Here is a 16,841-nt window from a genome sequence, read left to right on the forward strand (position 1 = left end):
GCGAAAGCGCTGTTTCACGCCGTCTTGCATCGGTCACGATTAGTTTTACTTTTCAACTAACTTGTTGTCTGTCGTTATATTCATTAGACTCACTTTCATGCGGCTAATTTGTCCCTATCATTATAGCGTCGGGGATCGCGTACCTGCGGCGAATGTGTTCGTTTAATTATAGCGACGAGAACCGGACCCCTGCGGCTATTCCGTTGGCATTTTAGTGCTGAGTTAACAATCGTTGCAGACTCTGAATGTTACCTAGATCCTTATCACAAAAAATCATGCATCAGAAGCGTAGGGATTGATATTATCAAGTCGCAGCGCTCAAAATCGCATTTTATAGTGATGATGTGTAGAATTTTGATATTAATAATATTATCCGGAGAATATAGCCTTGCATAGACATCATAGTTTTCGCATTTATGTATAATCTGAATAGGAATTTAAATACATAGTCCTAAATACACAGAATACAATATCTGTCGATTCTAGCCAAGGTAAGTTTTGACGCGGCAATCATAAGTCCTAAAATGTGGAAACTGCAGAAACCGTAACTTATACACATAAAATCAAGTTTAAAAAATATGGACGGATGATATTAGTCCTAAATACACATAATACAATATCTGAGAAAAGTATCAAGATGCGGCAATCAATGCAGCGATGATATAGCAATGGATGGATGATGTGGCACTATAGGCGTGGCGCTTGATGATGTGGCACAGATGACGTAGCAGATGAATGTACCCTTAGGGTATGAAAATGGGCGTGGCAATTAGGATGACGTGGCGCTCTCTGATTGGACGGTAACAAACGAATCCCATCCTACTACTCCTATTACTATGAGTTATGCATCCTTTATTTCTTGAGGGGAGACGTTTGCATTTCGAAATCAAGCTGTCTAGAGACATTTAAATTTAAATGGCAAAGCTCAAAGAGAATTTTCAAGTTAATGAAATCTGTCGAGAATACGCTATAATTTATGTTGGTTCACGAAATACTTTTGAGTCCCCTCCGAGCACGCTCCCCACCATATTGGAGAATTTGGGGTGCAGCAGTTATGGACCTGGCAATAATGCAAATCATTGGGTGCGATAAATCGTCCTTTATAAAATGGGCAATATGTGCATTGTGACGTAACAAGCAAATGTCGCATCTGTTTTGAAGAAATATGTTATCTCATTAGACCTTTTCAGCGCAATCCATGTATTGTCTTCCAATATAACTACTAAGATGCAAAATAAATGTAATCGTGAGTAATCGTGATTACTTTTCCAATGTAATCGTAATCGTAATCGACTACTTCCTGATTTTGCTGTAATCGTAATCGTAATCGCGTGATTCCGAAGTAATCGTAATCGCAATCGATTACATTCATGAAGTAATCACCCCATGTCTGATTGGCACCCACTTTAAAAGCAACAAATCACTTTGACATGAAATCGCGCAAAGCGCGACGAAATTTTCGAGTTGAATAGATCCGCCAAAAATGCTCTACTTGATGTTTATTTGCGAAATGATTTTGAGCCTTAAATAGCGCATAATTTCACAATGCATCTCGTACCCCTGCTTTGGTGTTACATACCCCAAGCGGTCCATTTTTATATCCCAATTTGTACTGATGCGAACAGCTTTTTCAAACAATCAAATGCTCCAATGTTTCATATGGGATGGTGCGAACCCTTTTGAAAGGCTCTGTGTGAAGCATGCGTTTCTGTATCTCTGCGTGTGATAATGGTAAACTCGCATTAATCTTACACCCGCCAATTGACATCTATTTGCTGAAGGGACTATATTACGTCATTGATTTTATTATTTCGTTAGCGGAAGGAGCAATAATGATACCTATACGCAAGCTATGGAAGAGCTAATTGCTCATTTCCTGAACACGTCACCACTAAAGAGGACGCCAGTATAATTCAGTTTCGCAGTTGATAAGTTATTCAGATTCTCAATCCCGACCTACCAGGAGTTTGCCTAAGTACTCGCTTCGCTAGCTGGGCATGAAACTGCAGTAATATAGCCGTTATTGCGTGAATACACACCCGGGCCCGCAATCCCCGCAAATCCTGTGCATTTTAGCACTATCCATAGACTAGTTGTGGCGTGAGCCTGCCTTCATTCCGTGGGGTATATACAATTGTGCATGTTAGAACAATGGTTCTTTACCGGGGTTCACACGAACTGAAGATCACACGCGATATACATTGATTAGCAGAGGGATGGTGTGAACGTGTGGTTCACATTCGCGTTATGTGTGTTAACCTCAGAAATTTAGAGATTCACGTTCACAAGCTAACCTTGGTAAGTTCTGCACTAAATACACTAAATGTATGATGTTTAACATTTTTTCCGAAATCTGACGGCAAATAAATATTTTTTTTGGTAATTAACCGTCACTTTCTCCTTTCCTAATATCAACACATCCACTCAGCAGCATTTATTAACAGTGTAATTCACTGCTGGAGAACACAGCTAAAATTTTTGACCCGGCCCGCCAACGTATCTTCTGCTTCTTATTTCGCCCGCGGAGAAAAATAATTATCCACCACTGAATTGTCGGAAGTGGTTTGGATCTAACTTTGTATTACGAATAATAAAGTGGCATAGCAAAAACGAGTACGCCTATAGCATCTTAACTAACCTGGAGAACCCTTACACTAATCTGTAAGCCTCCGTCGAACTCCAAATTTACGCCTAGTCACAACAACAAGAACCTTCCACATCACTTACATAGAATACTGGTGCATAAAATGAACTGTGCATCAACAACAATGGTAAAAAAACAAAACCATTAGAACATGATTTTCACACAAATCAAACGGATCGGAAGGAACTGCAGATCAATATAAATTTTGCTGGATGAGTTGGGTGTGTGTCTTGGCCTCCGGCGAACCCCGGTTAAAAACCCTTGGCCTGTAGTTTGACTGTATTACTTTACTGTGCATTCACGCCCTTCGTTTTTGCAGGGTTCTACTCCTCTGTCGCGGTATGCTACGGATTGGAAGAGATATTCGCCGCTTTCGCGTTCTCAAACTCAGCCATCAACCCGATTCTGTACACTTTCCTCGGGAATAACTTCAGGGAGAGGTTCAGGAAAAGCGTACACAACACGCAGCTAGTTATAAAGCGCAGGACATCCAGTCGTGGCTCCGTGTTTCGAAAATCGCTTAACAGTACTGGAGATGAGGTAACTTTAACATACAAACACGCTTGGTCAGCAGTCAGCGTTGCTACTGAAGTAGAAGTAGAAGTAACTCCGTATACGCTTGCTCGATTACAAGTCTGGAAGACGTCCTGATATTGTAGATGTTCAGAGATTCAACAATCGTTTTCAGAGAGCTTTAATATGCGTCCTCATGGCACACAGTTTTTAACAAGAAGGCATTGTCATGTCTGTTCACCAAGTGTATATTATACGAAGTCAGAACCAGACACTTGGTGACCCCAGCAACAACAACATTTCCACAATAACGGTAAACAATTATCACAATGTGGTGATTGCCATCGTCGCTTTACTCCTTTGTTGTTATTGCCTACTTGGTTGATTGCAGACGTGGACAACTAGATCATTGTACACATCTAATTATAATTAGATAATTAGAGCGAAATGCCGGTTATTCAATTCTAATCTAATTTGTGAAATATTTCTTTGCTGTAATTCTAATTCTAATCTAATTTGTGAAATGTTTCTATACTCTTAATTCTAATCGAATTTCTTGTTGTCCTGTAAATGCTACAGGATAACTGTATAGTACGAAACGAGCCAAGCTTGTTCTACAGACATTTGTTATTCTCATGCAGTCATGCTTGTTTAAATGTGCTAGTTTTCGCGAATTGAGTAATTCTAAATCTAATCTAATATTGTCCTTAGTAACCGTTTTCGATTATTATTGATTCGTAATGGCGTAATGGTGATGCGCCCGCGACTTGTGGGTCCGTAGGTCGTATCGGTAGGTCGGGGTTCAATGCCCCGCCAGACCTGACCAAAGACTCCAAAACTGGTATCCGATGCCACACAGCTCGGCGCTCAGCATTCAGGTAGCATGGAGGAGAAAAATCATGGTGCTGTAGACTAGATAACCTTACCTGAAAGGTTGCATCACATCTCCGTCGCCAAAGCATTAGGATCATACAGACGAGAATAAATCTGATCTCTCTCTCTCTCTCTCTCTCTCTCTCTCTCCATGGCTGTTTTTGTTAACCTGGGGTCCAATGCTCTAATGTTGAAACTACAACTAACATTACATATAGCATATATAACATACAACATATATAGATATAATATATATAGGATATAACATTGTCCTTCATAATATTCGTGCTCATTTTTGATTTATTTTCAGCACCAATTGATGAACTTTTTTAATCATAACCTTCCGAAATTTCACGGCTGGATAGGCTGCTGACATGATTTTGGCAAAATCGCAGCCTTCATGTATCCATGCTTCATGTTATACTCTCGTGAATCTCATCCTAGGGGCAGAAAAAGAGCGCCGGCATTGCAATCTATCGGAGGACTTCGTCCAACGGAAGCAATTCAGACAGCGCGTTCCATCACAAGTCAAGGAAAATCACTCTGCTCGGGTTGAAAAGAGATCGGTCGCACAGCGACAAACGGCTAGCGGTATGTGTCGATAGAAATTAGGCGTCGGCACTAGGGTTGCAGTTAAAACAGATGGTGTTTTTAAAATTGCTATTTTTGAAGAAACAAACTTTTTATTTTCAAAAGTTGTATAGTTTTGCCATAATTGTGTAAATATTTTCGAAAAAATAAGTAGTATGAGCCTGCGGACAATTACCACCCGATATAGTCGACGTATACGACATGGAAAGGTTGGAACCCTCGAAGTCGTCGGTTCAACAGTTATAGCAAGTAGATATCGATCATTGGTACGGAACGAGTGTTCTGATGATGATGATGATCGCCGACCGTAAAAATGTTGCATAACGATGTAGTCCTGATCAAAGATATATTTTGGTCCATTCAAGACAGGGATCGGAAGCCTTTTTCGTCAAGGAGCCACATTTACCTGAAATTTTCAATTGTCAATACCAACACACTGTGACGTCACAAATAAAAATTCCTGTCCTCATGGCTAAAAAAACATGTTTCAAACAAGGGTCGTGTTTTAATCATGTTTGTCTTAAATGGATTTTTGTTTTGAATGCATTTTTTAAATAAAGCCCTGTTAAAACGACCAATTCCATTTTGCCTCTTATGTTCCTATTGGAAGGACTGCAACCTCGCTGTTTGCTAGATTCCATTATACTGTCAATTGTCACAGAATTAGACTGTCGAGTTTCGTCAGATTTTGTTTAAAATATCTTCTTTGATCTAACATATTATTACTGCTGACCAGTTGCAGGCTAATTTTAATTAGTTTGGCACAACCCGTGCAGGGTTGTTTCATAAGATTATTCGAAAGCAGACCATTCACTCTGTATCAGGGCAACGAGCGTTCTAAATCAATTTAAAATTTGGTGTTTAATTTCTCTAATTAATGGGCAAACTCTTACGATTTGCAATTGAGAATAAAATTGAAACATATTTGACGAACTGCCGGAAAGTTTTGGATGGTAACCTTTACTAAGCTCGAATTTCGCCGAGTCCAAAAACTAAAATCTACCACATGACTGATTGAGTACGTTCATAATCTGAACTTCAGATGAGCCATGGCCATTAGGGTTGTCCAAAATTTTGAAAATCTCAAAATATATGCGTATCCATGTCTCATTCTGTAGATTAGTGATGAAAAACGTCAATGAACCTGCAATGAGCTTACAGGAAAGTCGTTAACATTTGTCTAAATGAGTTTGAAAGTAGCTGACATAGAGTGGGCGGGTTAGCGACCATAGAACGGCGAGAAGACTAGTAATCACGAAATCACGTCTCTTGATTGATTAATCAGCTATGCTTCAATGACCATGACCACAGCGGCTTGCTGATTATGTGCTTCTACTAGTTCAAGAAGTACGCTAACGGCAATGATGATTCTGTAAGCGCATTGTACGTTGGTGATTACATACTAAAATGAGACACTTGGTCATTGAATTTTTAGTGTTAAAAGTAGATAACGATAGGTTCAGAACAACAATACCCTCTTGCAGGCATGACAGAGGTGAAACAGCGAATGCTTGTGAACTTATAGATCCCAAAAATACCTATCTGATATGATTGAGATTACGCCAAGTGGTCCTGCTTTTCTGGATGCAGTGCAGGTAAAGTATATTAGTTATCGCCAAACTGGTGCAGCACACCATGCGAGATGGATTCTGGACACAATCCTGTATGCTCAGAAGATATGTGGGCCGACCAGGTAGCTTGCGTTGGGACTCTAAAGAAATGTAACTACCGCACCGCTTCAATACATTCATTTTTATGTCCATGTCTGGTTTGATTCAAGCATTAGTTGTGATGCAGCCGGTAATGATCCAAGATTCATTATGAACAGGACATGCTAAACAATGCAAGCGAACAGTCTCTTTACTGGTCCTACCAGTATACATAGTCTATGCTTGCCTTTAGACCTTCTTCTGGGGCATCATTGAGGACTTAGACAGCACTCGTGGGTATGATTCATTATGCTGCAAGAATGTGCCAAGCATAAATGACTGATTCATCCAGCCCGTACAGCTTTTAATACTTCAATTATATAGGCTACCATGACAAGATAAGATCAGACACAGTAGTGTCAATGTCAAGTTTTATATTTGTATTCAATCATGGAACATCCCCTCTGAAACTAGAAGCTCGTTCGCCACTTGCATAAGCGCCTTTGCAATATTTCTTCTCGTGTTTTTGTGCTTTCCCTCGATGAAAACAAGGCATACAGGCTACAACGGTTGCCTTCACAATAAGCCATCAAGTCATGTATTAGAAGTTTTTGTGTAGCAGCTGTTCTTTGTTCATCATGTATTTCGTCACTCAACATGTTCTGAATTATCTTGAATCATTATCTGCGGATCAACCTACAATGCGCTTACAGAATCACCGCCGTTAGCCGACTGCTTGACCAGCTGATCAGCAAGCCGCCACCATCGTGATCATTGAAGCATAGCAGATTAGCCAATCAAGCGCCGTGATTTCGTGATTACTAGTCTGCTTGCCCTTCTATGGGCGCTGACACGCCCACTCTACGGCAGCTACTTTCAAACGCATTTAGACAAATGTTAACGACTTTCCTGTGAGCTTATTGCAGGTTCATTGACGTTTTTTATCTATAATCTATAAAATGAGACATGGATACGCATAAATTTTGAGATTTTCCAAATTATGGACAACCCTAATGGCCATGGATGAACAAAGGTAAAATGCGAGAAAGCCATCTTTATATGCAGTAGAAACGAAACAGCGTGAAACCAATTGCTCAATTACAAATGAGCTATACATAATAATACAGATAAAATCGCCCTTTCGATATGAACCCCTACCTCTCCTTCCTGAGTAAGCCACTGCACATGCACACGACGTACCACCACATCAGTCGCGATTCGACTTCTGTTCGGTCCTAAATGTCTCCAACCAATGATGGCTAAAAATCACAAATCATATGTATGAGTTAAATGTGTGTCCTCCCGGCTTCCAGGGCACGCTTGATACTGGCTCAATGAACCACAGTAAAGAACCATACTGTCCTAAACAAAATGAAATCGATCATAATTGAGCGAGGGGGAGATATAGGATATGCTCACGAAATATTTTCTTATTTCAGAGCGAGGACAACTGCAGGCAGGATGGACATTATCGGTCGCTTTTAGACAACACTGTGCAGACAAAATTGGATACACAAGAAGTCTGACGAATGTGCTAAATGATGACAATATACCCTCCTCTCCCATTTTTGCAATGCAATGAGCTGAAAAGTAGATGTCACTTACGTATTCGAACTGATGTCTTCTAGAATGTATATTCGATTTTTATGACTACAATCCAATGTTACATTTAGCCTACTCGTCAAGCATGATCACTATAGCCAGGCCAATAAACCGATAACTATAGCACCCTCACTGATAACTGGATATTCAAAAATTATTGCATACCTTAAGTCACATTCCCAAAACTTCAGAGCATGTATTTGAACAGATTTACAACCATGTTTATTCTTGGACATGAAAGAAACTAGAACGGCTGCATCTCGACACCTGTAAGCTATAAGGAATAGATCAGTGGTTCTCAACTTTTTTTGTCTTCGCGAACCCCTTTTGAATTGTCACGGACCCCCGCGGACCCTCTCAAGTTTTCGTACAAAATTAGCTCAATTATCGTGCAACCGTAATCTGCCTTGTGCAAATATTAACTGTAGGCTTGTGAGAAACAGCTACAAAATGACTTTTCGTAAAATAACATCATACTCTATGTAGAAATTGAATATAGGCTTTTATTATTTCGAATCGATTTTTGCAGCTATAGTTATTGTCTTGAAAATCCACGTATTTGATTTGATATGAACGAGTGCCGAAAATTTTCCCACAAAAATAAGCGCTGAGGAATGTAATATTAACGCGTAACGCTTCCGACGAGACCTTTTGCTGCGATCGCTACCTATATGGCACCAAAATTGAGAAGCATAGTTTTTCGTCAACGTCCGTCGTTGTCCCCGGTCCAGTCTAGTCATTTCTATCTATCATCTTATCTTGAATTTATTCTGGAATAGTGGTTATGTATAATTTTATACCGCTGTAGAAAATGGATTTCGTGGCGTGGTTTCAATCCTTACATTGGGACAAATTAGGAAAAAAAATCAGTAATAACTATTTCAAACGACCCCAACAAAACGTCTCTAAACAGCAATATATGTTTGTATCAATAGACTATTGGCAATTTGGCAATTAAAATGAGTTTGCATTGTAGGATATTTTATCGCAGACGACTATTCTTCTGATGTGAGCCCTGAAGTTTCAGCAATTATGAAGCGAAACTGTCTCTTGCTTTTGCTAATTTAAAAAGATTTGCAAATTAGGTTATCAATCATTTTACAAAAAGGTTTCGCGGACCTCCGGTTGAGAACCACTGGAATATATCAATATTCCCAATGTAGTAGTCACAGATTATTGTCTTTTCACTCCCTACTACCACGTTGTGGCGTCTCGAAAATCGCCGATATTTTAACCCCTCATGGCTGATACCGATATTTCTTCATTCTTTGATATCGACTTGATATTATTATCGACGATCGGGATGTAATCGTCACCATCACTCAGAGACGGTCAGTAAAGAAGTACTTCTACTTTTTCGAAGCACTCGACTGGGTTTTGCAGACGTGCACTATAGCTCACAGTTTTCAGCTTTTCAAGCAAAACCAGGTCTAGAATATATTCGTAGCGAACGAGTGTGTATTTCTTCTCGTGTAACGCCTCTGATATACGGTTATCAATGTGCACCGGTGGCATACGAAAGCAGCACCTACCTCGGACTTATGCCGTGGTAGAAATCGAGTACAACATTTTAATTCAAATTATGCATGTCGTAGGAACGTATGCACGTTAGGGTTACCATAGGAAGATTTGTCCTCCTTTTACAAGAAATTGAAAATGTCCTCGAAAATGTCGAGTACTTTTGAATTCTTCATTTTCTACTTCTACTACATGTAGCTTTGACATTTCCATGAAATTCTTACTTGTACATTTAGTTGAGTAGTATTGTGCGTTGTGACTTATACTTCTTATTGAAAACAAATAACGATAGCTACTTTGACCATCAGCCCTGCCATCGCAACGTAAAGTGACCCTACTTTGCCGATCAAACTTCCAAACCACAACACGGTATTTGAGTGATCACCTTGGATATATATATATATTTGAAGAGCTTCTTGGAGGTACAGAACTTCAATATACAATTGAACAGTATATTCATATTGAAATGATCCCGAATATTTTCGGCTGACACTCGTCAGGGGTAATTGTCAGCAAACTAGTAGAGACTATACATGCTGGCGATGACTCGAAAATATTCGAGCTCATTTCAATATGAGTATACTATTCAATACGATTATATATATGCATATGCTTTAATTCGAATGGTGTCGTATATTGTGTGTATTATTATGTACAGACGGCTTACGGTTTATATCTCTACTTTGTCCAATTTTAGATGTGTATATTGATCACCATTCGGGTATAGAAGTCATAGTGGTACCATGACCGCATTACTTACTAAGTATTGTGGGCGCTTCGTATGTTGGTAATTGTGTATGGTACTTTCAACGCGGTATGTTATGTTATTGTATGGTTCTTACTTTCATAATCATTGAACAATGTTTGCGACAGTAATAAAATTTTGCAGAACGCATTTTAAGACTGAGTAGGAGCAATGCTATGGGACTTGTACTTGTGGAGTAGATTCTGGCAGTGTGTAGCTCAGTGGTTCCCAAAACACGCGGCCCCAATGGGGTTATTTGCCTACTGTCTGGCTGCGAGTAAACGAATATTGAATATGTATTTCTGAATATTTTAGTCAACTTTTCAAAATAGAAGAAAAGCGATCTCTCAGGAATGCGAACCCGACAAACAGGGTATCAGATCAGTCGAAGAGTAATTAGCGCCACCTACTACAACGTGAGATTGGCGTAGTCTGGCCATCACTGTGAGAAGAGTAAAGTGTTGCGAGCGTAATAGAACTCGATAGGGCGGTGATTTTTCGTTCCATAAAAACTACAAGCGGGGCCTACGCTAACTTATCGCAGGCCCGCTACTAGTGACTGGTAGTTTTATGAGTTAACAGTATAAATCATACACACACGCTCGGCGCGGCGGAATAACTTGTAGATCGTTAGGCATGTCTGTATTTGGCGTAACGCAGAATCTCACATAGCAATACTTGACTAATGACCATCACTCTATTGGATATAGATAGAAATCGTTCTAAAAGACCCATTGCTGTATAGTCCGGATTGAGTTTCTTATTCTAAGGATGGAAGTTGACGTGTTCATAATTGCATATCTGCTACCACTGCGCACATAGTCTCCAGCTTCACAGATAGATTGTAAGTTTAGGCGAGGGGTGACCGACCGACGATGTTTCCATGAATGCAGTGGTTTATTTTAACAGCTTCTTGGAGGCACAGAACTTCAATATACAATTAAATAGTATATTCATATTGAAATGAACCCGAATATTTTCGGCTGATAATCGTCAGGGGTAATCGTCAGCAACTATAGTAGAGAATTCAAAAGAACATCGTATATCAACAATCGTAGCACCAGTATGTAAAATGAATGTCACCAGCATGTAAAATGAATTGCGCGTACTTTTGGATTGCCAATTCGCCGTTATAACACTCTGGTCAAACTAGCTTGGGTTATTTTCCACAAAATGTTTCTTACTATAGGTGTTGTATCCTGCAGCACACAGAGTGTCGAAATCGAAAAGATACTGTACAACTTTTAAAAGTGATGTTCTTGGTACATTAAAGATGCTTTGAAACTTTTGGGCCAAAATGATTAATTAAATATACTTGAGAGCTACAATATTTGAGAGCTACAAGATCATTCGTCAGAATATTTCTTTATCGTATTATAAAGGATGATACTGCTTAGTCATGTGACCCATATTTATGTTCACGTTAGTAGCTTGGTTCAGTACTAAATTTAATGTGAGAAAAGAGCTCTAATACATTCTCAGTTGATTTAGTAGTGACACAAAGCGATAAAACAAAAGCCAATACAATTAACCTCACCGTATTGCCAATCGCAGAGGTGAATTCTGGACGTGTACACTGTACAATGTACATCGAGTTCGAACCAAATGGTGTGAGCCCATAGGCGTTACCCGATGGTTATTATAAACAACCTGGATTTGATTATAGATTACTAACCTACGGATAGATACGCAACTCTCGGTGGTTACGCTTGGGTAAGCAGTGTCTCCCATTGCTGATCATTTGAGCTATATTGAGCAATCTAAATATAGCGTATTTGGTAGTGCTATAGCTGGCGACCCTAGCGCTGGAATTTAAAGGAACACTGCGCTCTAAAAATGATGTGGTCTCAGATTGAAGGGTAAAACGAAAAAAATTTATGCCGCAGCCACTTCCTTCAGAACGCCACCGTAAGGGAGGGGTGATTTATTGAATTTCCACATGAACTTCACGCTCCAGCTATCGCGGCTGCGCGTCATTCCTTAACCCGTTTCATGGCACGATGTCTTCACCGACACCGATGCACTTGCTTGACGCGATTAGGCAGTCACGCAGAGAACGAACTTTAGATAGTTGTTGACATATTTCATTCGTAACATCGGCTGACTACTATACCGACAATCCTGATTGGAGGTCAAGAAATAGCAGCATGCAACAGAGCAGACTTGTGAAATGTCCATATGCCCAAATTTCAGTTCTAATCTAATTTATTGTTTTCCTGAAAATGCCTCTTTCTCCGAGGCATTTTGCAGAGAGTTGATGAGAATATCCGTCTCACGCAAGGAAATCCAGTGTCAAGCCGCCACCTTACTTACACCGTGCAGTCATAGTAGTTCGTAACGCCGTGCTGACTAAATCTAAATGAGCGATGCTCGACAATCTCAAATCAGATGGCCGGCCGCGATTTTGGTGACCCTTGGTACAGCTTGGTGTACAGACGTTAACCGTTTTTATGTTTATGGGAATGCACTGTGAATTTATATGAACTGACGCTTACTGTATTTATTTCCCTTTAATAATTTCATTCAATTTCCAAGTTTTTGCGAATTCAGTCATTCTTATTCTAATCTAATTTGAAAAAAAAACCTTTGTAGCTCTAATTCTAATTCTAATCTAATTTGGAAAATGCTGTGTATCTCTAATTCTAACTCTAATCTAATTTGAAAAAAATGTGTAGCTTTAATTCAAATTCTAACCTAATTGGGAAAAAACTGTGTAGCTCAAATTCTAACTATAATCTAATTCGGAAAAGCTGAAAATTTTCTAGTTGTCCGAGTCTGCAACTAAGGGGACTAATAACAATTGGCGCACCCAAAGATATATCACAGCATTAATAACATCCCTAAATTTTCGAAGACGTCGATGCATCGACTCTACCGGTGAATTTTATCACATAAGCTGAGAAAGGATAAATAGTCGACAATAATATGTGAAACTGTAATAATATTAATGACGAAATTCACCCAAGAATATGAAGAAATTTTCGCGCTTCGCGTGACTAGAATAAAAATCGCTATGGTAATTCATAACATGACCACATTGCCCACTCACGATTTTGATGCTCAATGTAAGCCGATATGAGTAAATAGATTAGACCGGTGCTCACCGGCAATGGGCATTGGGCATGGACAGTTAACCTGGGTATTTGGCTTCCCGTTAGTTCATTGTGACTATATGCACTGGAATGCTGCCGTAGCCAACATAAATAATCGAAATGCGGTCTTGAATAGCAAAAGGGTTGGCCACATCTGCTTTAGTTGCTGAAGAGTATTGTCAGGTAACGTGCGCAGCTCATTGTTCAAAATAGAATGATAGTGATGATCATAATTTTTTGTTTTTGTATTTCTTCAAATAATATATTATTTCTTTTGTTGTAACTATGCCCGTCGCCCAGAGAACAGTGTTATCAAAACGTGGTTGTTAAACTGTGTTGCTTTGGTTTAATCGCGATATTGAAGTCATGCGGCCCGCGGCCCGACTTTTGAAAACTAGCCCACGACCCGGTTTAAGTTGGTGACCCCTGGTCTATTTAAACAACTTTGCCTGACAATGCATGGACTCGGAATCGCATGAACATGTGTCACAGTGAACAGGAAAAATATCGAATGTATGAGTATACAAATAGAGCTTAGCTTGTAGATCGATTATAACGTCGGCATTGAGAACTATGGGGCCCGGTACTGGTGCTTGGACTTTGGAATCCTAATTAGTAAGCGTAATCCTAATCCAGAAGCATCCAACTGCTGAGTGCGAGCGCCTTATTAGCACAGGTTAGATTGTGAAACTCCCCTCGTGTGTCGACGCCAAACTCCAATCCTAGTGAGTACTGATTTTCCCGCTGCTCAGCCAAAATATGCTTTAATTTGGACTATGCAAACGGTGCGTATCGGTCTTGTATTCAACTAAACACAATCAACCAATCCAAATTAAACAATGACATAGATTAAACCTTTTGTTGGTAGAAATACAAAGATGCGTAAACAAGATCCGCAATATTGCTTGATGGAACAATGGTGAAACAACAGCAACGAGGAAATTATACAGGCGCGCGAAGAGACAAGTAGAACAAACCAAACACTGAAATCGACTGAAATCGGACACTTAGAATGATTAAAAAAACGAAAAACAGATAAAGGACAGTTGAATTGCAAACTGATTCTCTAAAAACGTGAGTCGCCTCGCGTTATCAAATAAAGGATAACAAAACAACATGCGCAATCGTGACACATTGTCAATAATTTTATAATTGATCGCGGCTTTATGCATTAATTGAGATTTGAGATGTGCGAAAGGTGCCGAGCTTGATTCATATTGATCCGTACCAAGAGGTATCCAATTTTCGACAGCATAGGCATTCGTCCGCATCAGGATGAAAATTATAGAATTGATATGGAAATGCGATACTAATCCTCTGTTTTCTCGAACAGCACGTTTTAGAAAACATCATGGTATGGCGCCCATCCCGATATCATAGGGCCCGTTTAGTCGAAGAGTAATACGGAGGAGTTGGATAGGATATGGTGTAAACCAGGGTTTCTCAACACTAGGCCCGCAACATCTTCGATTATATGAAAGAAATTATTGACGTGGTATTGTTACAGATTCATATAGCTACTTTTAGCTCTCTCATCGCACTGTGTCTGTTTTATTTATTGATAAGAGCAAGTTTTTGTTTCAGTAAAATCCGTGGAAAGTTGCACTGAAAAGTTGCATTTATGGACAAGTTCGTTGTAATTATTAGGGTATGAAATTCTCGAATCGATCAGTAACCAAAGCACTGTAGCAAAACTCAGTGTTGGCTACTTCAACAAAATCAATAGCCTGAAAAAATTAACCCAGTGAAAATATAATTTTCGGTGGTTGAGCCTGAATGTAAATCAGAAAGGACCTCAAATTAAAACGACAGTGAAATAATCAATCGATCAATTTACATATAGTGAGAGCCAAATATTTCCAATAAAGTTAGTTGCATGAAAAATCGAAAAAGATGCAAAAAGTTACACGAAAAAAATGGAGAGAAGTTTCAAAAAGTTCCAATATAAGATTCCTCCAAACAGTTTAAAACACTATATTACATAACTTCTGAATGTTTAGGAAGCTGACGGAAGCTGTAAAAAAAGTTACAGAAGTTGCAAAAACTAATCCTATTGATAACTCATTCTGGTATCTTGATACGCTCGAGTTGAAATTCGTATATACTGTTTTGATAATCGGTATTCGTCTGATGGACTTTGGTATAAGAGAATCCCGCTGGGTAGTACACTTATAAATAGTGTTACACTCACCACCACTGAATTGTAACAGATCGCGACAATGAAAGGGAAATGAAACCACGAAAACTGAGTTTTCAACTAAGTGTGGAACAATAAACTAACTTTTGCAGAGAAACGTGGAAACCCGATGTGTCATATTTGACGAAGAACAGATGTAGAAACGAGGATGTTTAAAACGACGGAGTTCAAAGTACATATACACCTCATCTTATGACGAAACGTTGCTAGGTAAGTGTCAAAACCAGCAATCCATATTTCCAGGCATTGTTAAAATTGCCGACAACGTTGCTGAGGCATAGTTTAAAGTTGCTTGGAATATTGCTAAAGTCAAGAAGTCAGCTACAGAAATGAAAGTAGTTATATAGATCGCTCTGGGTGTGCCTGGGGCTCTTATGGGATCGCTCGACCGGTGCCGCGAAAACTCGTGTTGAACCGGTGACCCATTTGACCCCCCCTTCCGCTCGACCGGTGCCTTGTAAGTATATGGATCGCTGATGAGGTGACCCCTCGCTGATGACTTTGGCGGTTGAAATCTGTGAGTTGGCGGCACCCCCCTATCGCTCAACCGGTGCCTGGGTTAGTATAGGCATCTCTCGACCGGTAACCCTTTTCGGCATAGGGATCGCTCGACCGGTGCCTCGAAACTCGTGTTGAACCGGTAACCCTTTTCGGTATATGAATCGCTCAACCGGTGCTAGTATAGCCATCTCTCGACCGGTAACCCTTTTCGGTATATGAATCGCTCAACCGGTGTCGCGGTGGTAATTCATACTTTCGGGTATATGCATCTCTCGACCGGTGTTGAATATGTATCAAGTAAATAGTCATGTGAATGAATCTTTGTTAATGTGTATATCGTGAAAACTCGCGGTCGTGACTCGCCTTTTTTTGCTATAGGCAATCGCCATTGTTTCTTATGGGTGCGTCGGCATATCGTACTTTCGAGTATAGGCATCTCTCGCGCGGTGTTGAATATGTACGAGTCACCAACAATAACCGCACCAACGGAAACGCGGCTTGCAATAGGATTACGCGTGCGACCTATATTTCGAATGACCTCTGCGCTGAATTATTTCTCTTATTTCTTACGGCGGGGGTCGCATGCGGCTATTGCGTCTTATGGGTGCGGTCGTGATTCGTACTTTCGGTATAGACTGCGGGCGGTATGTCGTACTTTCAACAAAAAAGGTGTGAAATAGTTTGCTAAGTCTAGGAATCACTTGCAAGGTAATATTTTGGTATTTAGTTTACCACAGAACCGGCGTAGACGGTGATTCGAATATCAACAATAACAACGGTCACAAATTACCACTTCAAATAGCTGTGAAATAGTTTGCAAAACCCCGCGATCGCTGACAAGATAATGTCTCGGTCATAACCATCTTTCACGACTTGGTGTTACAGGCATATTGATCGCTCACGCGGTGAAATTTTA

The 16,841-nt window shown here is 39.9% G+C and overlaps 1 protein-coding gene across 2 annotated transcripts in view; it reads left to right on the top strand.

Moving 5' to 3' along the window:
- Positions 1–10,285, top strand: part of LOC145459239 (neuropeptides B/W receptor type 1-like) — a 43,873-nt gene extending 33,588 nt beyond the window's left edge. For both annotated transcript variants that reach the window (XM_080337886.1, XM_080337887.1), the window contains exons 8-10: positions 2,964–3,184; positions 4,475–4,621; positions 7,710–10,285. In XM_080337886.1, the coding sequence (XP_080194012.1) occupies positions 2,964–3,184; positions 4,475–4,621; positions 7,710–7,796 (455 nt within the window). In that variant the 3' untranslated portion in view covers positions 7,797–10,285. The remainder of the gene's footprint in view (positions 1–2,963; positions 3,185–4,474; positions 4,622–7,709) is intronic.
- Positions 10,286–16,841: the final 6,556 nt, after the last annotated feature.

The sequence above is a fragment of the Botryllus schlosseri genome, chromosome 16 (genome assembly GCF_051294905.1).
Source record: "Botryllus schlosseri isolate E-star chromosome 16, Bs_hap1, whole genome shotgun sequence".
Taxonomy (NCBI): Eukaryota; Metazoa; Chordata; class Ascidiacea; order Stolidobranchia; family Styelidae; genus Botryllus; species Botryllus schlosseri.